This window comes from Lonchura striata, chromosome 7 (genome assembly GCF_046129695.1).
Source record: "Lonchura striata isolate bLonStr1 chromosome 7, bLonStr1.mat, whole genome shotgun sequence".
Taxonomy (NCBI): domain Eukaryota; kingdom Metazoa; phylum Chordata; class Aves; order Passeriformes; family Estrildidae; genus Lonchura; species Lonchura striata.
Genome location: NC_134609.1, coordinates 5,609,423 through 5,635,425, shown reverse-complemented (window position 1 = coordinate 5,635,425; position 26,003 = coordinate 5,609,423). Strand labels below are relative to the sequence as shown.

The 26,003-nt window shown below is 39.8% G+C and overlaps 1 protein-coding gene across 4 annotated transcripts in view; it reads left to right on the top strand.

Annotated features, from left to right (window-relative positions):
• The window catches only part of GRID1 (glutamate ionotropic receptor delta type subunit 1), a 486,950-nt gene that overhangs the window by 168,193 nt on the left and 292,754 nt on the right, over positions 1-26,003 (top strand). For all 4 annotated transcript variants that reach the window (XM_031505170.2, XM_077784530.1, XM_077784531.1 and 1 more), the window contains exon 3: positions 24,163-24,447. In XM_031505170.2, the coding sequence (XP_031361030.2) occupies positions 24,163-24,447 (285 nt within the window). The remainder of the gene's footprint in view (positions 1-24,162; positions 24,448-26,003) is intronic.

The following is a 26,003-nucleotide window of genomic DNA, read 5'->3' as shown; positions in this document are numbered from 1 at the left end:
CTGAGGTTTTGGAGGTCTTTGATCATCCTGTGGATTAGAATTTCTATTCACGTCCCTTCTGAACTATGGGCAAACTGAGCTTGGCATTTCTCTCTTACATGGCTCCCCTCTAACTGATGGCTGCTGCTGTTACTGTAAGGTGAAGGAAATCAGTATTTGAAGGCTGGATATGCATAAATTGAGACACAGACTGGGAAAATGGTGACTTAGGTTCAGGCAGGTATCTGAATTATTGAAACTCTAACATCCTGCTTAGTTGTTTTGTTTCCTGAGGGTATCAACCTACTGTACTTTCTATGAACATGAATAATTTTTAATATCTCTGTAAAGAGGAGGAGGAGCAACCTTAAGGAATAACTAAATCAATTTCCAGGTAAATTGTAGACATAAATTGGTTTTCCATGTAGACATGGAAAATGTCTACAAATGTGCTAACTAAAGATTTATAATTTGAGCTGATATTTAATTATTTGCTGTTATTGCAAAGAGCATTTCTGTCTTGTAGTTATATTAAGTGCTGGGAACTCATATCTCTAAGAATGCAGTGTATGTATCATACTCACATATCACAGAGGTGTATTTTCACTTAGTAAACAATGAGTCATTATATTCTGCACCTTATGAACACAAGCTTTTAAGGATTTGTGGCAGATATGAGTGCAGAATATTGATTAATAGCAGTAGTACCACTGTTAGAGTAAGCAGTCTTAAAATACAGCTTTTCTCAGTTGTGTGGGCTTTATGGAGGATATGAGAAAGTCACTGTGCTGAGAACTGCAAGGCTGGTCTGACATCTGTGTCTGGTGCTCTAAGAACTTAAAAAAGGTTTGCCTGGTTCAGAAAAAGAAAGTTTGATGTTCTTTCTGTAATGACTTTGGGACAATGTTTCTGGTAGTAAATTGTTCCATACTCATGTAGAAAAAGCTTTTACAAAATAGAGAAACTGAAATTGGGAAAAACTGAAGCTGGAATGAATCAACACATTCTGAAACAGTTATGGTGATAAAATGTTGGATCACTGAAGCTGGGCATGTGGCGAGTTGAAGAAGCTCTAGACTTGATGTGAGGGTCGTTTGATAAAATTTCATGGCAATATGGCACAGATCCTCAGACTTAATGGCTATAATGAAATCTACCGGCCTTAAAAATATGCAACTTTATATTTATTCTTGTGATTTCTAGCTAGTGAAATGAAGATGTCAGATATTTAGAGGGTGAAGTATTAACATTCTTTTTGTATGATTGTCTCTGTTAGGTTTTTCTAAGTGATCAGTGACACATGCCATATTGACATGGTGGTAAATTTAATGTAGCTTATTTTGACATATACAGATATTATGGAGTTCAAGATTACTATTGTGGAGTCTGGAAGGCCATGCTATGATAATCTTGTAATAATATCAACAGTGTCTCACTGGCCATCTCCACTGACCAGCCAGAGATTCACACCTCCCACCCAACTGTAATTTAAAGAAAATTTCTGCTGTGTGTTTTAAAGGCTGAGCACAATAGCATGTGCCCTTTCCCCAGATCTGCTCAAACTGCTGGTGGCTGTTATCACAGCTAAAATTTACATTTTTGGTTGGAGCAGAGGTGGGCTGAAGTGTGCCATCACTGTGGAGAGCACAGAAGTGGGGCTGTGCTTGTGCCAGCTCTGCACTGCTAGCAGAATAACCCTGGGCTGGCACGTGGGGCTCTGGGACAGCTGCTGCTGTCCCCTCTGGGGACGTTTGGGAGCTGCAGTGAGCTGGGAATTCTCCAGAGGCTTTTAGTGCACCTGCCCCTTAGGCTGCTGCTTTAAGGCATTGTGTGCAAAAATCTCATTTTAAAAACATGCACATGACCTCCTGCCTGAATATCACCTGCTTTTTATAGTGGATCTAATTGCACACCTAAAGCTACAAATTTCAGGAAATGTTGCTGTAAATTTTTATTTGCACAGGTATACATTTTATGGATTTGATCATAAGATTATTTCTGCTCTTCAGTAGGCAGTGGAGTCTTGCAGTTGGAATGACTGAGAATCAAGAAGAGTGATTCCTCAAGATTATTGCATCCTCATTTCAGTTTTTTTGATCTTAAGTATGCCCAGTAACAGAAGGATAATGGATTTTCTTGGGGGGAAAAGCCTAACATCCCCAATTTTATTATATATATCTTAAAATAGTAATTTAAAGTATGCAGTATGTAAGAATTATCAAATATTGTTCATTATATGTAATCATGAAAAATTATGGGAATATATTTTAAATATTATTCATGCATGATATTATGCTTCTTTCAGATATTAAAAACTTTCAGATAATTAAATGAGATTTTTCAAGCCAAACTAATTTAATCTGGTTTTAAAAGTGTTTCTTGTAATATCATTCTAATTCATTCCATGATTTCACTCCTGTTCACTGTAGATTACTTAACGGTGCGTTCATCTGGTAATTGTTGCTGTCACTTCCATACCATTTCTGTGAATTAAGAAAAAAAATCTTGCGTGACTGATTTTTAGTCAACTGTCCCTGGAACTCTCAAGGGCTGCTCAGCCTTTTAGAGGAGGTGGAGAAAGGAGATGGGGACCTTGCTGTGCTGCCATCTGTGGAATTCCCAGACTCCCATCCTTCCACTGGAAAGCCTTCTTGCAAAGATAAAAAACCACTGACTAGGATTAACAACATCAGGATTTAAAAATGAATGATTTTATGAATAAATTTTCTAAATATTTATATGAGACAGATTGGTACATGTGTCCAAAGAGCCACAATTAGTTAAAATGTAGCTGTGTGTTTTCTCGAGCTGTGTTGTGAGGGTGTTTTATTGCACAGCATCTGGAACCTGTGTGACCCCTGCGTCCTTTGGGCATCACCAGAGCAGCCTTCATCCCTCCCTGCACAGGAGCCATAATTCAGCCTGTCTCTATTACCTGCTGCTCCTCCAGCTCCTGCTGTCCTTTCTCCTGCACTTCCTTCTGCTGTAACCCTCTGGGCAGGTGTCTCCTGTGAGCAATAGAGCAATAAACCTCAGCCTGTTGTCAATAGGGTATCTGTGACAAATGAAACCCCCTGAAAGACAAAGGCTGCTCTCATTCTGCTTGCCATCTTACCCTGATTGAAAGAGCATTGAAGTAAGTACAGGGATAGCATCAGTTTGTGATACAAATCAGGCTGACCCTGGGCAACAAGTGGGCTGAGCCAAGTGCTCTGGAGAAAGCTATTTCAATAGGGAAAAATAAGCATAAATATAGATCATGGTGCTCAGAGGGAGAGTTTAGCTTTCCTAAACTCTTTATAGTGGAGCAATTCAGGTTTCTTAAATGAAGTATTTCAGTAAGTAAAGTATTTTAAACTCCTCCAAACAAGGGTGCTATGCAAGTAAGGTTAAAATACTGGCCGGGGATAGTAAAGTGGGTAAGATGTGCCAAAGAGATATAGGCAAGTGTAGGAAATTAATGTTATGGAAAAACCCTGAATTTTTCTGTTTGTGAATTAAAGCTGCCTTTTCTATTATCTGTTTACAGCAGCAGACACAGATCTGATAGTATCTTCTTTGAGGATTAAATTAACTTCTTGGCATTTTTTTGAATTAGGGAGCATATAAAGGCTATTTAATAGGAGTGCTTCATTTGATGAGCAGAAATTGAAGACAACAAGATTACATATAGCCCATTCTGCAGATCCTGTTAGGAATTGTGCATCTTTGTGATGTTACCTATTCTTATCTGCTGTTGCAGTTTAATTTTTCACTTATTTGAAACAACATGAAGTGCTTCTATTACTATTCTTTCCTCTCCTTTAAATTAACTGTGGGTAATGGAGGATTTATGCTGCATGTACAGATCATAAAATAATTTAAGGAAATATTTTTCCAAGATGAGTAGAATTAAGATAAGCTATCTTGGTTTCCTGTGCCTTGTAAAATGAATATCACTTTTGCTACTGGGTAGTTCTCCTTGAACACTTGAGTTCAGTTGTTCTGGTTTGTGCTTGTGCCATTCTTTTCCACCATCTACTCCAGCATGACCAAATGCTTTGCTGAAGCAAGTCTGGAGCAGGGCAAAAAAGCTTTCCACTCTCCATTTGTGCAAATAGTTTGCAGTGGCAACTTGATAAAATTGAATAAAGTAGCCAAACGGGATGATATATGCTAGAAGATGGAATTACCAACTGGAAAACAAAACAGTCATTGCAGCAGATGAGCAGGCCAGAACAAAGGAGCTGGTGATGTAGCAGTGCTCAGTTGGGTGCAAATGAAAAAACACACAGACAATCAGAAAACACAAATAGAAAACTGGCAAGAAAATCCTATCTGGTGCTTCAAAATATGCTCTTTGATTTCACTGAGGCAGGTAAAGATGTTCTCAATATTTTCTGAAAAATATGAATTTACATAGCACAGAAAGACTTTTCTGAAGGAGCACAGTTATATTTATTTGCAGTTAGAGATGAGAGAATTTAACTGTTCTGTGTTTCTAGAGGATCTGTTTTTCTTTCCTAACAAATGCAGTATTCATGCCTGCTCTCTGTGGTGTATCTGTCTAGTGGTTGTTATTAGATGTGTTCATCCCTGTTGTCCTGTGTGCTGCAGTTTTCTTCCTGGTCCAGTGGATGTATGAAAGGTGCATGTGAAGATGGCAGAGCAGAATCCTGCAGGCAGGGGAGTGTGGATGTGCACACCCACACATTGCCCTGCAGGGCTGCCCAGGTCTGTGTGACAGCCCACACCCAGCTGCTCCCACCCTGCCCCAGAGCTGCCTCAAGGTCAAAATCTCTTGTGCTACACGGCCACTTCCAGTGGGCTTGGGGTAGCCTGGATCAGGCTGGGCATTATCCCTGCAGCCCCTGTGCTGGGCAGGCTTCATCAGCGGGCAGAGCACCTTCCTGCCCCGGAGCTGAGGGGCTGTGTCTGTCTGAGAGCAGTGGCAGAGTCCTGGCTGTGTGACAAGCCCCTGCAACACGAGTTGTGTGCTGGAGGAGCGTGTGATGGTGATCTGTGTGATGGTGATCTGTGTGTTAGCTGGTGAGGACATACCTGTGCTTGACTTCCGTTTGGATGCTGGCCAAATAGCAAATGTGCATCCTCCTGTTTTTCAGGCTGTCTGCTTTATAAATAATAATTTTTGGGGAAGTGGACATAGGGGTGGGAAGATGAATATAGTTCAATAATTATTTTGATCTGGTGTGACAGATTGTTGTTGTTGATTTTTTTTTTTTTTCTCTCCTGGATATTTTGTCGTCTTAGCATTTTGGGGCTGTCAAGAAACATTTTATGCTGCAATATGCTATGTGTGTGTTTCCACACAGACTATATATGTGTTCACATACACAGCAGTAAATTTGAAAACTGTTACTACCATTCAGGAAAGAGATATTTTATCTATTGTGGATATTTCTAAAAACCACTACTTGAATTCTTAGTGACAGTAAGAAATGGCAAATAAAACTTAAGGATTTTTAGGAAAGGAATGGTGAACAAATCAACCTCATTTTTCAAGTGTACTTCTTTATCTCAGTTTCTGTGTGCAGATCTGATGATCCTGTCTCTTAAAGGTCACAGTAAAACTGATAAAATCTAGAAGAAAGAGTAGAAGGATGGTTAAAGGTGTGGAGCTGCCTGTAGAGGAGGAGAAACACAATAGATTAGGATTGCTGCACGAAAAGATATGATAATAGTAGAATGCAAAAATGAGGACGGGAGACAAAGAATATAGGAAGTGAGAATTATCTGCTTGTTGTAATATGGGATCTAGGGAGTGTCTGACAAAAATAGATGTTTTAAAGCAAGTCCTTTTTCATGGAAAGCTCAATTAAATTGCAGAGCTTGCTACCACACAATATGAAGGACAACAAATTGTATGGGACTTAAAATTCAAGAATTTCATAAAAAAATAATTATTTTGTAGGCTACATCCAATCCAAAGAGTGGATTAGAAACCAGCTCTAACTCAGGTTAGTTCTGTTAAGCTGCTGAAACTGCTGTCAGTGACAGGCAGGAGGGTCACACAATACATGCTCTGCTTCATGTTGTTAATTTACTAAGGGAAGGAAAAGGGAAGGTAGTATTGGGATAGGTGCCTTCTTATTTCCTTTTTCCTTAGTGATTTCTGTATTCAGTGATTGTGGCTCTTTGGTAGTGCAGGTCTCTTTGTTTTTGGCTGTAAGCCTTAAGAGGCAGATAGTGTTTTTATTTTTATAATTTTAAAAAAGTAAAAGTGGTACCATTTAGCCATGGTATTTCCTCTGGGATTAGCAAGGTTTGTTTGAGTCACTTTAGTTTGTTTGTAATTGTTGACAGTGCCGTTTCTCTTGAATATTCATAGCTGGATTGTGGCTGAGTGCACAGCCCACAAGGTGTAAGTCAATTATTAGGGGGGTCACAGAAGAGCATTATGCAAATCAGTTGCCTTGAAAATGTACACATATGTGCAAACATACATATACATGTATTTTAATACCGAGTGCTGTTTTTATTCCAGTCTGGTGTCTCTTATTCCACCTCTGGACAGTAGACCTGTCTCCACTGCTGTAAGATAAATTGAGTTTGAATTTGTGCTCTGTGCTCTCAGAGGTTCCAAAGTGGAGAGTGCATTATGACAGTCCAGCAAAGATAATGCAAACAGAAGAGTGTGTTGTCAGGGGTAAGTGAATACTTTTGTGCAAGCTAGTATGTGGTAGATCAAACAGAGAGGAATCAGCACTGTAAACTCTGAGACTCTTCTTCAAAGCAACACTTGATGCAGTAGCAAGGCTCTCTATCCATTATTTGCTTGTTATTTTACCTGATGATGCCAGCCCAGCGATTTTAATTGATTCTTGTGGAGGCAGTAAATGAAAACTCTGACCATGATTCTGCTTTCTGCTTTTTGGTTCAGAAAAAACTTTTTTGGTTTTAATCTCCTGGAAGTTTATTCTTAAAAGTGCAGTTTAATGGGTTAGTGTTCTTCAGTAGTGTATTGGGGTAGAATACGAAGGTGTGTGACATGCAAATATGTGCACATGTTTAACTGAACTACAACAAATACTCCAAATTGAAAATTGGCTACAGTCATGATCCAAGTGACATATAAGATAAAGCTTCCTCTAAAACCAGTAACAGCACTGTAAATATTCATGGTGGTGTAATAAAGCATTCACCTTGTTAAAAGGGTTATCTGTACATCCTTAAAATTTTGTTTTCATTTAAATGTCTTAAAGGACAAAGAAATGAGTCATAAGGATTCTGCTGTCGACAATAAACAGCACATGGTAATTTCCTGCACCTCAGACATGAGAAGGAACCTTCATTTCCACTTCTAAGTAGTAAATCCTGGGCGATTTGCATAAAGAAAATTTGTACTAGAGTGAATAATATTGCCTTTCTTCTCAGCCATATCATGGGGTGAAAGCCTTGTTGAAAATTTGTGTACAGGATTTGGAAATGCTTTGGAGGAATTTTTAGTGCATGTCTTTAGCTTGTGAATTCTAGAGCAAGGGTAAGCTCAAACTAGATCCAATTCAGCGCTAAATAATTACTTTTTTTGTGGTATCATTTCCTTAGGAAATGGTGTAGGTTTCTAGGATGGGTTCTGCATCCCTGTTGAATCTTGAATTCAATCATATTTTGCAAAATTTTTTTTTGATGGAGGAAAACACTGTAGTATAACTGTGCTGAGCATGTCAGAAACACGTGGGACTAACCCAGACCGTCAGACCTTCTGCCCTGCTTTGCATTTGGGAGATGTGCCACTTATGGGCTTGTCTGCACTGCTCAGTGCACTGTAGCACAGAAAAACCTTCTGTGTGACTTCAGAATGACCTACCTCATGTACCAGTAGCTCGTGCAGCTGTGAAGTGCACAGTGTAGACAAAATGTAAAGTCCATTTGTAGGTTACATTGGTTTGGCTTTTCATGTCTTTCAGAGACAGCAAGATTTAGTACTACTAAATCTAAAAAAAAAGCAGGAGTAGCTTATAATCAGTTTGTTTATTATCCCTTCAAAGGACTGGAATGAGATGTATGAGATGTTTTGCTGCAACACTGCAAGTGCAATTTCATTAAAATAGGACAGTTACAATACCTTTGAGATCCTATGAGACAGCTTGTGGCTTTTGCTGAAGCTGCAACACGATTTCCCAAAGCAATACCCAATTATACATGGAGTTATAAGACAATGTGATCTTCACCAGAGATGGAAACACTTGCTCCAAGGTATAATTTTTTTTTTTTTTTCAAAATGTTCAGAAAAAAACTATTATAGGTCAATGGGTTATCATGTGGAAAAGTAATGCTCTGGTAAATGCTTGCAGAAGGCAGCAGAATATCTAAGCGGTTCTGGAGAGAGTGGAGTGGGGAAGCTGTTGTAGTTCAAAAGCTCTATAAGGATAGGTGAACACAAATGGTTAGAACAGGAAAAATGTACAAGTTCTATCCTAGAAATAGTGTTTAATGTTCTCATCCCTAATCTGGGTTTGAGAAGAACAATTGCACGTGGGTGACCCCCATCCAGGCTAGGGAAGGCAGTAACTCAGTGACTCCCAACAGGAGTAGGTCAGTGGGCTCTGTAATGGCAGCTGAAACTCCTGCTGAGGCTGGCAAAGGTGTGCTCGTGGGAAAATAAGGAATTTCACAGCTGTGTTGGGGTTTATGGAAGAAAGGGCAAAGTGTCACTGGAGAGAGATGAGTGGGAATATGTTAGGAATGCCATGGTTTCCCTTTTTCCTTTCTGGTGACTGTGTTTTGTGAAGATATGTGACACATGCTTAGGTATTCACAATGAATCAAAAGCTTATTAAAGATGTGGAAAAGAGCAGAGACTTGGAGCTGTTAAAAAAAAAATCATAATTGGGAAGGGGAAATGGTGATGCAAAGAGCAAGAGGGACTTTATTTCAGCTCCATAGGAGGAAGCGTCAAGGCTTAAAACCAGCAAGAACTTTGTGAACTCAGAGTTAATGTATTGAGTGCTTAGAATCTTAGGAGAATTTTTTTATTTCTCTTTTTTTTTTTTTTTTTTTTTTTTTTTGGTAAGGATTAGGCTCTATGCAGATAATTAGAAAATGCACAAGTATATTTGATAGGGTTAAGAAATTATAAAGAATTTAAATCCTCATGCTTCAGCACAAAAGCCAATGAATATGACAATATTCTGGAGAATGTTCTTTTATAGGAATTTGGTTTTGTGTATGTCTGCAAAAGATTTTAAAAGCTTTAGAGAGATTGGTGTGGTGTCAGTGACAGATATGGAAAAGACACTGGCCTAAGCAAGCCAAGCTAGCTGATATGGTAGATTCAATACTCTATTTACCTTCAGTGAATGTGTTGCTTACACAAATAAAACACTGAACTCTTGACAGAGGAACAACTGCAGGATAACAAGTCTTCACAAAATTACCCCAAAATTTTGTCTCAAAAAACCTTCACCCTTAGCCTTTCAGTGGAACTGTGACCTATAGCTGCAGATCCATATTGTACTGTGTTTTGTAACTGAAGAGAGCTAATCCTGGACTGCACAAGGGAAACATGGACAGTTATCTGCATTAAAAATGGCTTATAGGAATTAAGATTTCTGGTCTTTTGCTTTTTACAGCACCTGCCCTGTTTTGATTTTAGTAGCCAAAAATAATTTAACTTGTGATTCTGCGGTGTAGGGCCTGAAATGACATGACAAGTATGTATTTCTCTATGCTGTGTTAACCACTCCAACAGAATGCAATTGCATGCTTCACGCAAATACTTCAGGAAAAACACAAATAAAAGAAATAAGCAAATGACTGCACAAATGAAATTAGACCTTGCTATCATTAATTAATCTGTATAAATTATCCATGTGACTCCTTGCCTTCTGTCAAAAGTGCAGAGATCAGAAACTGAGTTTCCCAGCTAAATCCAATTGATCCTGAAGATAAAAGGTTACTCTCTCCTGATTTGTCTAAGTGGCATAAAGCATTGTGCTTATTGTGGCACTTGTCCACTCTAAACAAACACTGGCATTCCTGGTGAAGGAGAAACCTATTGCTCTTGGTTAGGGCTTCTGAGTGATGGAAACTGGGGACTGTGCTCGACAGATTCAGTCTCCATCTCAGCTGGCAGGCACCCAAGGTGTACAGGAGAGCTTTATGCTGGAGGCTTTGTGTGTGACTTGCCCTTGAGAGCTCAGACTTCTCACAGCAAAGAGCTGAAACAAGAAGTTGCCAGCTGGTGCTCACCCCAAGTGGAGCTTATAGAGGCCAATCAGTAGCCAAATTGTTTTGCCTTTCAGACCCTTGGGAAATGTGACTGGTTTGTGGGGTGAAGTTGCACATGGGCATAGGAGGTGTCAGGTGAGGGCACTGGTTATTTAACTGCACCTGAGAGTTGGCATCTCCTGCTCAGGGTGATGCTAAGTGTGGGTCAGAACCTGAGGGCTCAACCCGAGTCCTGCCATGAGGGAAGCGAGGAGGCAGGAATGGGAGATGGTGGTGGTGACAGGAATGCCTGGTGCATTGGACTTCAGCTGCTTTTCAATTTTTGTATTAAAAAATGCATTTTTGTTTCTTTTCCCCCACCTCCCCCAAGTGTTTAGATTGTAAAATTTAAAAAAAAGCATTCCTTCAATTGACATGTAAAGGTTTAATTGTTTAACCTTTGTTTATAAAAAGTTTAGTATGTTCTTCATATGGAACTTTTTGTGGTTGATCTTTTGCTTTGTAGAGCTTTATATTTAAATTACTTCAGCAAGGGTCAGTGGGCAAGAAACTTGTCACTTCAAAATACCTGCCCTTTTTGGATCACATTTGCTTCCTCATGTATCAGCACATTGTGGGGTGAAAGCACAAAGAGGTGCTTTAGCTGCTTGCCTCGTGGGACTCTGTGTGCACTCAGGTCCCTGATTAGGAGTCTGTCAGCTCCTGGGCCTTGGTGGAGTTCAGCTGGTTGGATGCTGAATATTAGAAAGGGTATGTTCACAAAATGTGAAAGTTGTCTTCCAGTTAATGCAAAACAGAGATAAGTGTCTTGAGAGCATTGGTAGAAACACTGCCTTTCTTTTCATTGTGCATTTCTATGTGTTCAAAAATTAGTCTACAAATTGAGCAGCATTACCTACCTTTCTATTTTTCAGTCTTTCTGACAGTTTAGCTGATGTATTTGGTCATTGCTCACAAAACCCATTTCATTCAGTTTTGACATTCAAAGACACTGAAGTCTGTGAGTTAGCTGATTAGCTATGATCAGTGCAGTTAATCAAATGTATCATTAAACTGGGGGAAAATGATAGGCACTTTTGCTATTTAGAACCCCCTTTTGCTCACATAAGCAAGTGTACTGGGCACTCTCCTGCATGCACACAGGACCAAAGAAATGGAGAAAGTCCTAAGTGAGATGTTGCCATTTGTTACACTGCACAGAAATGTCTTTTAGACTGGAAAGGGACTTGGAGTGGAAGTGAGAAAAATGTTTTTCTCTGACAGCCCAGGTTCTGTGTGGTGGGGGCCTAAATGTCCAGAGCAATGTGTCCTGCCCAGCAGGGTCTGGTCCTGCAGCTCACTTTAACACCTTGCTGTGCTTGGCTGTTGCTCAGGGAACAGAGGAAGCATTTTTTTCCTGCAGAGGATGCTGGCCGTGGTCTCCAGGGTGTCCAGCCTGTGTCTGGTACATGTAGTCACCTTGCTCTAGGAGAGGGCTGTGAGGAAGGAGCATCTGATATATGTCTTTGTTACACCTGGATCTAGTTCTGTAAAGTGTACAAGACGGAGCCAGACTTCCCCCAAACTTTAACCCTGCTTTAGTCTTGGGCTTCATTAACACCTTCTGTTGGTACTGTGGCCAAAGATAACATATTGTGCCTTGGGCTCTACATCTAAGGAAGCCTGCTATTGTAAAAAAACCCCGGCACTTTTCTCTTGTAGAACTGAGAAATGGTTGTCAGTCTAAATATATATATATGAGTGGTCTCCATGGAGTTTCTGAGACTAGTAAATGTGCAAGGTCGTTGTCTGCCAGACTGACAGCTTCAAGATGTAGATTTGGACTACATCAAAATATTCTTACCATGTGCAAATGAAGAGCCTCTGTGGCAAAAGCCCCCCTGAGAACCCAGCTGACATGTCTATCCAGGAGGTAGTTCTTCTGGTTGCACAAAGTAGTTTCAGCCTGTGAGGAAATAAATTAATTGGATTTCATAGTAGTTAGTTTACTGAGATGAATCAGGTCCTAAATACAAGTGGTTCATAGTACTGCATGCATGATTAATGCTGTAGAAAATGCTTAAGAGCTGTGTAGAACTCAGGTGATGTGGGGAAGGGCAAGGTGTTTTCTACATCTGTGGTATGTATTTAGACAAAGGTCCTTTAGTGAACAAATGTGTTCTGGCCTAATGCTCATGAAATTGGATCTTTGGGAAATAGCTGTTTGAAGTAAATTGGGAAGGTTGGATAGCTAACAGGAGCCATTGAGTCTGCAGAATCAGGCACTAGAGCTCTCGGGGGCTGTACCTCCATGGTGTGTCTAGGGATTTAACTTCAGAAGGCAATGCCTCACTTTTGGAGAGATTAGGGGAACTTTAAAAGCCCACAGTGTCAATTGTGCAGGTTATCATCAGTCAGACAAGAGGGTAATGTCCTGCCAGGCCTGGGTAGTAATTCCCTGCAGTCCTGTACCTTACAGTCTGGTTGCTCTAAGAAAACAATTCAGTGATTATGAGAAAAGAATTGATGCTGTGAAGAATGTGAGAATTCAGCTGGTGTATATAGGAAATGTTGTGGGCGAGACAGTGATTTTATAAAGATGATGTGCAGTAAAAAGAGAAGACATCAGAGTATAGCAGTCATACAATGACAACTGAAGAGAGCCCACCAGAGCCCTGCAGGGAATACCATGGTTCTTGTCAGGATGTCCAGGCTCTCAAGCTGACACTGTGCTATTTGTAGTATCTTGTTGTAACTTGAGTTTTTATCAGTTTAGGATTTGAGTGTTTCTTGCAGTAAAATTCCCTAATGCTTGGGGAACAGTGTGAGGATAGCAAGAAGGCTCTAGATGTTGTGACTTTATAAGATTTGTATTTTTTTCTACTTATGACTTGAGCATACAATCGTATCGTCTCAGAAAATCTGTATAATACAATAATAAATACCATTAGTGAGAAGCTGGTGACCTATGAACAAACAAACAAAAATCCCTCACTTGTACTGGTTTCTCTCATTAGAAATTCACTTTTCTAATAAGTCACATAATTTTTTTACCTGGTAAAAACATTGATGTTTGAAAGCAAGAACCTTCTCTGACCTACTCTTCCTTGTTTCAAGATTCGAGGTGCATCTTTTCCTTTCCTCAAACCAATCCCAGCTTGAAATTAGCTACTAGCTTCTTTGTTATGAGGTTTATCTTGTTAGCTGAAGCATTTTTCTTCCATCTGTGTTTAACTCTCTGCACGAGCACTGGTTATTGGTGTTACAAAGCCCTGTGGAAACAGACTCAGGAAGGTGTAATATTGAATTCCTTACTTGTCCCCATGTGATAATGCTTTAATAACTGTGCGTTTTGACCACAGTGCAGTGGTAACTCTCTTGGTCTTCTGTAGAATACGTTCAAATGTGCTGGTTAGAGGACAGGGACAAAATTATTTTGGTTTTAGTCTGTGACTAAAGACAGCTACCTGAAGGTGTTATATAATGGGATTATATGAGCACAAACATAAAACATAATAGCCATTTAAGCATTCTTAGTAATAAAGCCTAAGCAGCACCTTATAAGAAATTTAATTTGATATTTCTGTATAGATCATGCCACAGGGCTTGAGTTATCCTGTATTATCTATCCACTCTGACAATATATATTATGTGTATATAACATAGTTAGTAGCTACTGACATCAGATGCAGTTGAAGGAATTGTACAACAGCTGAAAGTAGAGCCTTTAAGGGAAGTAGTATATTCCTGTAGAATGTGAAGTGTTTTAAAAGCACATCTTTTCTATGTGGCTCCCTCTAGATGAGTCTGAATTTGTCTACCATAGAGTGACTTTCATGTGGAGAAAAATCTTAGGTGCAAGTTGTAATCAGGCTGATTTTTAAACAATTTCTAATAATATAATACCAAGTATTCTGCATTTCTGTTGGTTTGAGGTAAGCCTAGGGGATAATCCATTGTAATACCCGTTTATTCCCAGAGACAGAGGGTGACATAGTTTAAAAAAAATAAAAGGGTTGAAAATGGAAAAAACTTTCAAGAGGTCAGGTCTCATTTAAACATCAAAATAAAGAGGCCTGGTTTTGCAGAAGCCTCTGGTAAGGAACCATGTAAATGCTGAGACTTTTTGAAAATCTGCCCTCAGGTTCACAGTGGGAATTACCAGGTGTTAAACACATTTGAACAACTGGCTAATTTCATGTATTCAGATGAGAACTCCTGACAATTTGTGAATTTTTATGTTTTCCCCTGATTTGTCTCATGCAGAGCTGAAGGGGAGAGAGAAATTCAGAGTAATGCTCCAATAATTTTAAGTAGCTTTAGTAGGTGTTAAAAAAGTTGTGTGTGGTGTCTGAAGTTATTCAGTGGCAACTGCTAAAAGGTAAACTGGAGAATGCAGATTTGCAGTGTTTTAATGCTACCCAGTTTATAGCACTGGACAGCCATGGGAGATTTGAGATCTCCAAGCAAAGTGGTTTTTATATCACAAATAATAGTGGTGAGTGAGGACAGGAACCTTTCCTTGGTAATGAGTAAAAATAATTTTGGCATTTGTTATGTCTTTCATGAGTGAGGAAAGGAGAAAGTGTTCCTTTTAAAGTTGATTTTAGAAAATGACATAGCAGCTTTAGACTGTTGCTAGGCTTGGCATATTTGCATAATCTTTGAATGCAGTTGTAAGTATGTGATACATTGCAGAGATCTTTCAATAGATCAACCCCTAAAGCTTGTCGATAAATATAGGCTATAAATACATCCTGAGTCACAAGCAGATTCATAAACACTACGAGTCTTTCAGCAGTTGGCATAAATAAGTGAATGCTGTTTAGATAAGTGGGCTCCTTCAGCACGGCTGTGCTTCCCTGGCTATGTGAAGATTCCTGGTGTCTCCTCTGCCTTATGTAATATTGCTGTCCCCTTTGCTGGTAGAAGTAACAGCTGTGGGAGGGGAAAATCATAGATGGGACCATAAGGATAAGTTTTAGGGCTGTGCATTTCTGGAGCTGCTTGTTGGAGTATGGAACTCGCTGTCTGTGCATGAGACAATGGTGTAGCCTCATATCATTTTCCTTCTGGTAATGCAGCAGCCCTGACAGCATTGTGTGTGCCCCAGAATCTCCCTTAAAGTCTGAGGATGCAAAGTGCCACTTTGGAGCAATGTCTGGGGTTATTTGACTGCTGTTTTCAAGCAGACACTTTAGTGAGCCCAGTGGTGGATTGGGAAGTAGATCATGCGTCATTGTTTTGGTTTGCTTAAAATGTCGACGTGAGTGGGAGTGTGCAGTGCCTGGCACGTGCTCCTAATGTGCTGGGGAAACAACAGGAGAATCTTTTGTAGGTAGGGCAGAAGCAGTGTTGAGGAGGCTTAGGCTGATGCTCATCCCTCCTGATTCAGCTTAAGGTGTGATGCAAAGGGGGCGAGTTGAAGCCTCTCCCCAAAGGGAAGCTTCTCGTGGCCCTATTTGTGCATGGGTCTCTTTAGATAGGAGGTAGGGCTGACAGGTTCCTTGGCTGTCAGTGCTGCTCCATGTCCAAATGTGCCCCTCGGTACCCAAAAATGGGAGGTTTTGTCAGCTTGTCTGGAATCACCATGTTTGATAGCTTTTTGTAGATGGAAGAGGAGCGTTTTCCTTTAGTGCATGCTCCGAGCCTGAGTCACATTGACATTGAAATAATACTCAGTGTGTACAAGTAAAATAGTCCCAAAGGAGGCAACAAAGTCAGGCATCCCTGCAGAATGCTAACGAGGATGTAAAAAATACTCTTGTGTCATTGATTTGTCATGAAAGGCAGGTGAAAAAAGCAGAGGGTGAGAGTGCAGCTCATTCTGTGTTGAAGGGCAAAAGAAAACATAATTATTGAAGAACTTACAAAGAACAGAGATCAAATATGCAGTGCTCAGAAAAGCAGTTATGTTCTGTGAATAATTGAGATGGTTTGCAGTTAATTCTACCTCAGAACTAGTGCTGAAAGGGAAAAAGAAAAAAGAAAGTCAAAGCTGATTCAGTTCCACCTAGTGCCTTAAAATAGTATTTTGATGCCATTGTGATTAATGTGTAGTTCTGTAGAACCATGCACTATTCAAAATTACCAGAAACGCTTATTCACATTTTTAATCACGGCAAACTACAATTCCAGGAGCAAATCTTCAGTAATGGAGTTACATTTTGTTGAGAAAACAGAAGCGCAGTTATTCTATACTATTGAATTTCAATTTTAGCTGCTTATGGCTCTCTTTATTATTAAGAAACCTAGAAAAGGCTTAAATTCTGGGTTATTGCACATCCTTAACCACTCACAATGCTAAATTGTTTTAATACCTACATTATACAGACTTTTCTGGTGCGGTCTTCTAGATCCACCCATCTGCAAAACCAATAGCAAAAATCAACTCTAAAGCAGTTAGAAGGCTTTTGTGCTCTCAGAGACACTTACTTTCTTAGGAGGAGCTAGAGAGAAGTGTCAGAGCTGTCTTTTGGAAAAACAAGGCCATCTCTTATCTGTCACCAGTGCTCTCAATTGATGCCCTTTTATCAGTGGAGTGTGCTTTTTGCTGATTTCATGGCAGCAGCTTCTCCACACAAAATGCAGTGTATTCAATGAAGATTAACCCAAAAACCTTACTTGGAAAACAACTGGTGTATTTGTTGACCACTTGATGGCATCACTCAGTTGTGCAGAAACGAAACTGCGTTGTCAGTAGAGCAGGGTTACTTGTGCTTGGTGTTTTATATTGACCATCAAAAAATGGAGTTATTAATACACTCCCATAAATTAAATGAAAGACACAACTCTAGTTTTGATCATTGTTTTTATTCTCTGTTGTATATTACTTACCATTTTGGAGTAATTTTTTTGTCTGCATAAATGCAAACAGAAGAGTGGTCTAGACTGCTCCTCTTTGTGCTCGTGGTTCATTTTTCAAGGATGGCAGTTAGTGGTTTAGTGGGTTAGTACTGACACAAAGAATGTTGTCCTGCACAGAAATGGCTTTTTGGTTTGTCTTTCCGGTGGTAGTTCTTTAAATCTCCAGTAGCTGCAGTTATGCGAATGCCAGGGAAAGGATTTATGCAGCTGTGGTGTTCATCACAGGTCCTATGAAATGAAAGCATTTTGCAGCCTTCATACCAAAAGCTGTCTGTGTGTGTGCCAGCCAACACTGAGAATGTACTGAAAATGCTGAGCCAAGGGGCTAATGGAGCAAGCAAGGCACAGTGGCAATTATTTAGATATAAAGGACACTTCTGGTAGTGCCAGGGGAGCTCTGAGAGTTTGTACATGCTGAGAATTGGCCCCCAAGACATCAGGTTGTAAAACGTAGAGTGAAAGGAAGCTGAAGATGTAAAAACTGCTTCTCTTGAGCAGTTGTCACTGAGCAGGGACAAGGCCCCTGTTAATGCCCTGAGCCTGGAGGGATGGAGCCAGCTGCTGACCCCAGCACCTTATTCCCTTACCCATCCTCCTTGAATAATGGAAAAACAGTACAAAGACTGCCCAAGAACTGGGAGATGACCTTTAGAAGCAATTTTGCCAATTTTTTTGGTAAACATTTTAAAATCTTCATTCTTTCCTTGCTTTTGAGATGTTTTTCAGATGCTCCTTTGTCAGAGATATTGTGGCATAATGTTTATTTCATTCTTACATGCACAGCCTAATGTATGAATGTACTGGTACATCTGTCCTGCCCTTTCTCAGATAGCAAAGAGGAAGGAGGGAATATTTATTGTTCTCAAACATCTTATCCAAAAAATGGACACACCTAAGATAAGGTACTTTGGGGTTTTGGTTGGCTTGATTTTTTATTTTTTTAACTAAACCACAGAGGAGAAATCATGAATTTTCTTTCTAGTTCAAAGATGTATTTTGTTTTGATAATGGAGTAGGAAATATCCATATTCACTATATATAAGGTGATACTACAATAAAAGTGCTACCTAAAAGGTTTTTGCTGCCTACCTTTGTTGTCTTTTCTCTATATTATCAGTCATTATGTGACAAGTAACCATAGCTTCATGTAGATTTCCTAATAAAAATAATAAACTATTTGTTATTTGTAGAAAAGTAGTACAAGTATAGAACATTATGGTAAGTAAAAGTCTACAGAAATGTAACAAAAAAATAAGTTTATTGCTGAGTATCCAAAGGGAGAACAACTGCATAGCATGTCATTAAATGCAAGTTATGCAGGTTCATTATGAATTGCCATTCTCAGTTAAGGAAAGAAGCTGAAGAATAAGAAACATCATAAAATGTGAAGCATGAAACAAATTACTCTTCAGAAAACCCCATTTAGTGAAGCATGAGGTTCAGTGAGTTCTTAGATAACCAATTTTAATGTTGTTTTTCATACAACAATAATAGGAGTGAATCTTTGTATAAATCAATATTTGTAATAGAAGCATTCTCAGTGATATAGATGAGATTATTCTATAATATTTTTCTGCCTGATCAGCTAGTTTTCCACAAAAGCAATAAATTTTAAAGGCGCTTGGAGGCCTAAAGAGGAGTAAGATGTAGATAGCTAATAGTCTTTTGCCCTTTTTCTGGGTGGCTGAATTAGCTGTGGGCAGTGCTCCAACTTCACTGAAGTTTCTCATGTACTACAGCAGAAACATTCAGGTTTTGCTTAGATATGTATGAAAACCCTTCTGTGTTTTGTGTTATTTTGGCTTTTCCTGGAAGAATTGTATCATTAGCCACTTGAAATATTTCTTGGTGGATGCAGTCTTTCTCCTTGCATCGTTGTCTGTTACATTTCAGTGCTCCAAGAAACCTCCTAGAAGGACTTTTTCCATTTCATTTGAGAATATCTCTGTGGGTATGTTTCCCACAAACCTTACATCTTGATTCAAGACACAATTTTACAAGCTGATACATTTTTATCTCCTAACTCTTGGCTGTTTTAGTGCTTCACCCCAAAATTTTACATGTATCTCTGATTATCTTGAAATTGGCTAATGAACCAAATTGATATTTAGATTTTATCCCCATAATAATACAATAGTTCATTTGTATATAGCACATGACATTCTGCATCTGCTTGCTAGTTCAGTTTGGATCTGCTACCTATGCATTTTCAGCAGATATTACAGGCCTTGATATTCTCATTTAATATTAGGATTTAGGGTCCCAAAACCAGGGTTTTTCCCCAGAATCTGCTGTATTTTTCAGACTTTCAAAGATAAATAAGGTGAAAATTGAGTTTTCTGTGAGATTGACTGAGGAAGTAGTACTGAGGCAAGCATGAAGTCCCTTGTCTCAGCAGGAAGGTGGCTTTTAAAGCTAATCACAGACACTTAAGTGCCAACTTAATCACTTCATTGCGAATTAATACAGCATGTCTGAAGTTATCTTCCTTCCTTTGAAAAGCTTTCCAAGCAGAAAGGCAACAGCCTCTCAATTTTCAGTGTTTTTTTTTTTTTAAATGCAAGTTGTGATTTGGGTGACTCTTCTTTTGCAGTGCAGTAAAAACTTCCTAAGGGCTAGTCAAACTGAAAAAGAAAAATATTCAACTGAAAGCTTGAAGAGGATTTATTAAATATGAGAGGGCGTCCAGAGTGGGCAGGATAGTGATGCCCAGAAGTGAGAGACAGAGAGACATGGAAGTTTGAAGAGGCAGTGTGAAGCCAGTAGGTGGATATATATTGTTAGAGCTGAAATTACACTGGCAGCTGCTCTGTCGATAATGGAGGAAACAAAGGAAGAAGTGTCTACCCTTTTCTGATAATAGGAAATCTCTGAAGGGAGACTGAGAGATGGTCATGTTGTCACATTGCCAGGAGCAAGAGAACAGTTTCTTTTGGAGTATTTTAATCCCCATTGGTTTGGGGAGAGAGGGATTTAATTACAGAGATCTGAGATAAAGCTCTTAATGCAAATATCCCCATGAAGATAGTGTCAAATCAGGATTTTGCCATCTGCACCTGTCTTCAGAATTAGGAAGTACAGGAAGCAGTGGTGCAAGACCTGAAGGATGATTGCAGCACAGCAGAAGTCTTGCATTGTCCCATGTGCCATGAGGAGTTCCACTGATGAGAAAGGTGGTGTGGATAAGGCAAAGTCTGAAAATTAATAGCTTCCTTTTCAGGCTTAAATGTGTTCTTAATGGAGTTAGAGATGTGGTCTGGAGTTCGAGATGTGGGTAACAGAATGGGAGAGTTTTGTATATATTACTATGACGTGAGAATAAAATTAGAGGCAATAGATGGAGAAGAAAGCAGTGTTTTGTGAAACACTGTGATGGGAATAACAGATAAAAATGTTAGTGATAAAGAGATGTGTAAAAGTGGGTCTCTGAAAACAGACTTCGAAAGAATAGCTTAGGAGAGCTACTTCACCAAAAGAATGAAAAGCAAGATTAATCAATAGTTTGGGAAACTTCAATGAAATCCAAGAATAAGCTTGAGAGATGGTCTGTTGATAGAGGCCAACACTGAAAAAGCACCATGACATGATTTATTTGGCTCAAGTACATTAATGAAGATTTATTTTTTTAGGTATGATGATGATCATGTTTTCATTATGTTAGACTGCACATTTCTTACTGTATGGTTTGTATGATGTTGGTATCTTCTTAAAATGAAGTCTTATGGTTATAAGTAACTCTCAGCACACTAAACTAGTATCTATTTCTGTTTAAATAGCAGTCAAATCTGGGGCAGGATTACTAGAACATTTCTGTCCTTTCATCAGGAACAAATAAAGGCCTTGTTTTATAAAACCTATCTAAGTAAAGGTATCTGCAACATAAATAAATATGGAAGCATTTTAGTTAGAAGACTATTAAATGTATATTACCATAACTATAGTAGTTGAAGATGACTGAAGTTCTCAAGGTGTTTTGATTCCCCTTTCCCTTATGTTGGTAGTTTGATGTGGACCAAAGCATTTCAGATCAAATATATTCAGCTTGTAAGAATGTCAAGATCAGGGTTATGAATTTTTTATGCAAAAATCACAAGTTCTTTTGAATGCTCATGAAACTGCAACTGGTAGACAGAATTAGCCAGTCTCTCAGTCACAGAGTCAAGGATATTTGATTGTTGCTGCAAATACATAGCTATTGCGAAATTAAGCAGAAAACTGCATCTCTTTTCTGTGCAAGAAATTGTAGCAATGTGGGGGAAATACCAAAAAAATGAAGTGGTCCACCAGAGTTTTCTCCCAGGATTGTGTAATCCTCTAATGTTCCCTTGCTAAGGAGTTTGGAGTTACCTTAAGAGCTGCTGAGTTTTTTAATGGAGTCTGTTATGTTGTTGTTCCCCATTGTGTTACTCACGTAAAAAGTAATACTTTCCTTCTCACCCTTCAGTACAATAATTGTTGAGAAGCTGAACTTCTTGGAATCCATTGTATTTTTGTATAATGAAAGTCTTCTATTAGGAATGACATGTTCTTGTTTCACATTCTGTAATTTGACTAAAGAAAGCAATTCAGAAAACACGAAACATTTTTTTTTTTCTTTAGTCATTCCAGTTTTCATTGCCTGCTATCTCAAAACAGAGGCAACTGGAGCACGCACGTACTAAATAGCATATGCTTTCAGGCAGAACATAATCAATGGACAAAAAAATATCAGAATGTGAAGCATATTGACTAATTCTTCAGTCTAACCCATGGACACAAACTACAAAACACTGGGAAAATGCCTCAGCTGAAATGGTCTTTGAGATAATTCAGCTATGTTTGGTGGGCTGTGCTGGGAGATAAGGGGGCCCATTTGCTGTGATCTGTTGCCTCTCTGGTCTTTCTGCTGTAATAAGTAGTAGCTTTTGGTTAGTGTCAGCCACTGAATGAAGGTTTTTCTTGTTACACAACTGGTGATCAGCTCTGAATTGCACAAATAAATGACTCTCTGAATGCATCCTCCCATCAGAAAGGGCTTTGTTTTTGTCTCCTTCTGTCTGGTTTGCAAGTAAATTGTTCCTGCTACAGCCCCGTGTGGCTTGCTGCTCTCGCCCTTAGTGACAGCAAAGCTTGCTGGCTGGTGATCTCTGCAGGGGTTTATGGCTCAGCTCTGCTGTTCTCTCCCTCTGTTCTCACTTCTCTGTTCCCTCCCCTACTGTGACTAAATAAATTACCTGTATGACATGTTCGGTTTTCTCTGGCAAGAAACCTGGGAAATCAAATCTGTTCCTGAACCTGGGTCTCCCATTTGGCAAATATAATGCCTCCCTGCTGTTAAATCAGGTCAGCTCTCAGGAAAAACAAAGAACAATTTCATATAGCTATAATCAACACAGAGTAAATTTAGATAATGCAGCTGACATATGTTTATTGTAAAGACCATCAAGGAAATAATTTTAAAAGCTCTTCATCTTTGTTGCATCAGGATACATGGTGAACATTCTGTGCACAGAGAAGATTAAACATTTTCTTTTTGTTATCCCATATCAAAGTGAAATAGATCTATTTTCTGTCTGGTCTAAGAAGATTTTTGGTGGAGTGGTTCACTGGTTGTGTGAGAAACAGTTATGTATTTAATTATGGAGACTTTATGTAATTAATATTAATTGATAATTAACTATTAATTTCTATTAATTACTCATAATCTACTTCCTTTGACTTTCTGACCTCTGAAAGTGGAAATATACTTAAGTGTTTGGAGGAGGATAAATAAATACTTTTTAATATATTGTGTTCTCTTTCCTGCCTTTCCACTGGTGATGAGGCTGCAGGTCACCTGTGGCAGTGTGGCTGCAGTCCCACAGCCTGTGCAGTCTCCTTGCAGAGGGAAGCACCACCACGGGCAACCTCCTCTCTCCAGCTGGCAGCTGAATTTCCTGCTCAGCTCTCTGGGTGTCCAGGGGGCTCTGAATTGCACCCCAGAGTCTATTTATTCATACACTGTTAATGAGCTTGTGCTCCACTGCCCAGGGCTGTGGACCATCTCCAGACCCCTCCTGTCCAGCTTTGCTGTGCTGGGGCAGCAGAGCAAGGATTTCCTGTGGGCAGGCTGTGCTTGTGCTTGTTGGGCTCTGAAACAACTGCTGAACACCTGAGCTTGCCCCCAGCCCTCTTCAAAGGTGGAGCAGACATCTCCTAGTGCCACTGGGGCACCCTCAGCGCTGGTGTCAGGCTAATCTTAGAGGGTCTCCTGTGCTGAGCTCCCAGGGCCCACTTTGCTGCCATTTATTCACTAGAGTTAGCAAAAACCAGCATCCCTGGCTGCCCTATGGTCCTACACAGTCTTCTCACCACTGACTGAATAGGTGCTGAGGGCCCTGGCTGGAAATATTTTCTAACTGCAGCTGAGTATCAGGTTGCCTGATCTGGAGAAGTCCTGCAAGAACACGACACATGTGGTGCCCTGAGCAGCAGAGCAGACTGCCCAGGCCCCCACATGGTCTGTGTTTCAAACTCAGCATGAGAATAATGCTGCATTCTCAAAAATGGATGGGGTCAAATGTATATGCTGTGTTTTTAAATGATACGTGGCTTTCCAGGTCTTTTTAATGACAGCTACGGAGTTGCTGATAATTGTTTAGTCATTCATGAGTTGTCCTGGTTCTAAACAATGCCTTTGTTGTTTCTTCAGTGCTCTGAGACACACAGTGAATGCTTTATATCAATTTAAAAATTCCCTAAAATCTCTACTGCATGAGGCAAGTCCTTGGAATGGAAATTGCTCTTTATTGTCCAAAATCTTCATCCACTGTTATCCAACAAGGATTAAGAGGTTAAAGCAGTGAAATGAGTTTTAAAAAATGGGAATTCAGTTCCTGCATGCGCCAGGACTGACCTCTGAAGCAAGGGCCGTAATCTCCATCCACATCAGCTACCGTCTCAGGGACTGATAGCAGTTGTTATCTGTCCTCAACTTTGGCATACCAGGACAGATTGCAGATACCATCCCCTACTGTGAAGGTACAGGACCTCACTCTGAAAGGCTTCAGCTGATAGCATAATAGAAATAATTTCAGCTCTGTGTTGATGGCAAGGGAAAAACCTTCCTCATTCCCTTCTTAGCATGGAGGTTGGCCAAAGGAATTGCTGAGCTCGTTCAAACGCGGCTTTACCTCTTGTCTTCTCCAGCCTGCGACCTGATGACCCTGGGGATCCTGGCGCTGGTGACATCGACGGGCTGCGCGTCGGCCAGCGCGCTGCAGTCGCTGACGGATGCCATGCACATCCCGCACCTGTTCGTGCAGCGCAGCACGGGCGGCTCCCCGCGCACGGCCTGCCAGCTCAACCCCAGCCCCGACGACGAGGAGTACACGCTGGCCGCGCGCCCGCCCGTGCGCCTCAACGATGTCATGCTCAAGCTGGTCACCGAGCTGCGCTGGCAGAAGTTCATCGTCTTCTACGACAGCGACTACGGTAAGGGAAGGACAGCGCTTCGGGCGCCCTTCTGTTCGTTCCTTCTCGACTGGGAGGTGGGGAGGGAAAGGCAAAGGGAAGGGTGGAATACGGCATGCTGGGTTTTTCACTGACATAGGAGAAAGCGTTTCGAGTGGATGCAGGTCTTTGTCTTGAAGGAAAAGTTGCTGTGAAGACTAGTTCTCGGAGAAGGAGCAAAGTTGCTTAGCAACACCTACCCAGACAGACAAAGTTTGAATCTCCTCACACTTTTTCAGTGAAATATTAATCAAGTGTTGACATGGATCAGCAGGGGTCACATAGATGTGCAAGGAAGTTCAGCATGGTCTCTACCTGTTCCAGAAAATGCTTTCTATCAAAGCTGAGTACCTTTCTCTTTACAAGTAAACTTTCACAATGACTATTACTTTTTTTGCATGCTTCCACACACTATTCTGTATCTAGACTACATTCACAGTGATATTCCTGGCATTAAACTGAAAAGTACAGTTAGTGTTTTCTCTAAATCTCATGCATTTCCTTCAGCAAAATTCTTACTTTGAGCTCAAATTTGAGGAAAAGGAGTCTCTGCCCAGGTACCTTATGATAGGCATGAAGAATAATAAAACCCCAAGTCTCTCATGCTGGGCTCTCAGAGGGAAAGGCAACTGTATATATGTTTTTTATATTCCCTCCACCCCTGCTCAACTGATACGAACACTGTTCCATATGTTTAACTCATGGTACATTCAGCACCCGTGTCTTAACATATAGGATCTGTAATGGGGAAAATAATCTCCTATGGTACATTGTAAAACCCTGCTAATACTTTTGCTTTAAACTGTTGTGCGTAATCTTTTAACGTGGTGATTTACCACGAACAGAATATAAAAAAAGCAAACTTAAGGTTAAATCACAGTAGGGAAAAATAATCTTATGTATATCTATGCATATAGACATGTCTATGCATGTTTAGTTTACATTTTATACATCTTCCATCATTACAAAATAAATCTTTATTTGGATTCTCCCTATATATTATCAGATTTTCAGTGGCAAGTCAGAGAGAAATAGCATCTTTGGTTTTGAAGTTTAGTTAGTCCTGGTTTAAAAATCCCCAAAATCCAAGAAGCAAACAAAGGAACTACCAACAACTGAGTTTAAAAGGGTTCTAAAAGTCTTGGGTGCAGGTTTCTCTTCTCAGTTGCTAGATAGCTATTTGCTATTTCTTTAACAGGAACATTGAGGATGATAAGGATGGTTTTAAGTAGCAAATCAGCTAAGACTGTAACATCTTTTTAATGACATGAAATTGTTTTAGTCATGAGAAGACTTCCATGATGCTTGTAGAGCTAATCTGTAGGTTTAAAATCTAGAAACCCAGCAAATAAACTGTCCTGTAATTACTGTCCTCTGTAATGCTTGAACAGTGAATGCTTTGAAAGCAGAAGTGCTTTTGGTGGCCTTGTGGTAGTGATAAAAATGCTGCTCTTTAGCAGAGGATTGGGTTTAAAGAGTCTAAATTATTCTAAGTTATCTCAAGAATGAAAGGGGAAGAAATAACCTTATTAGGATGT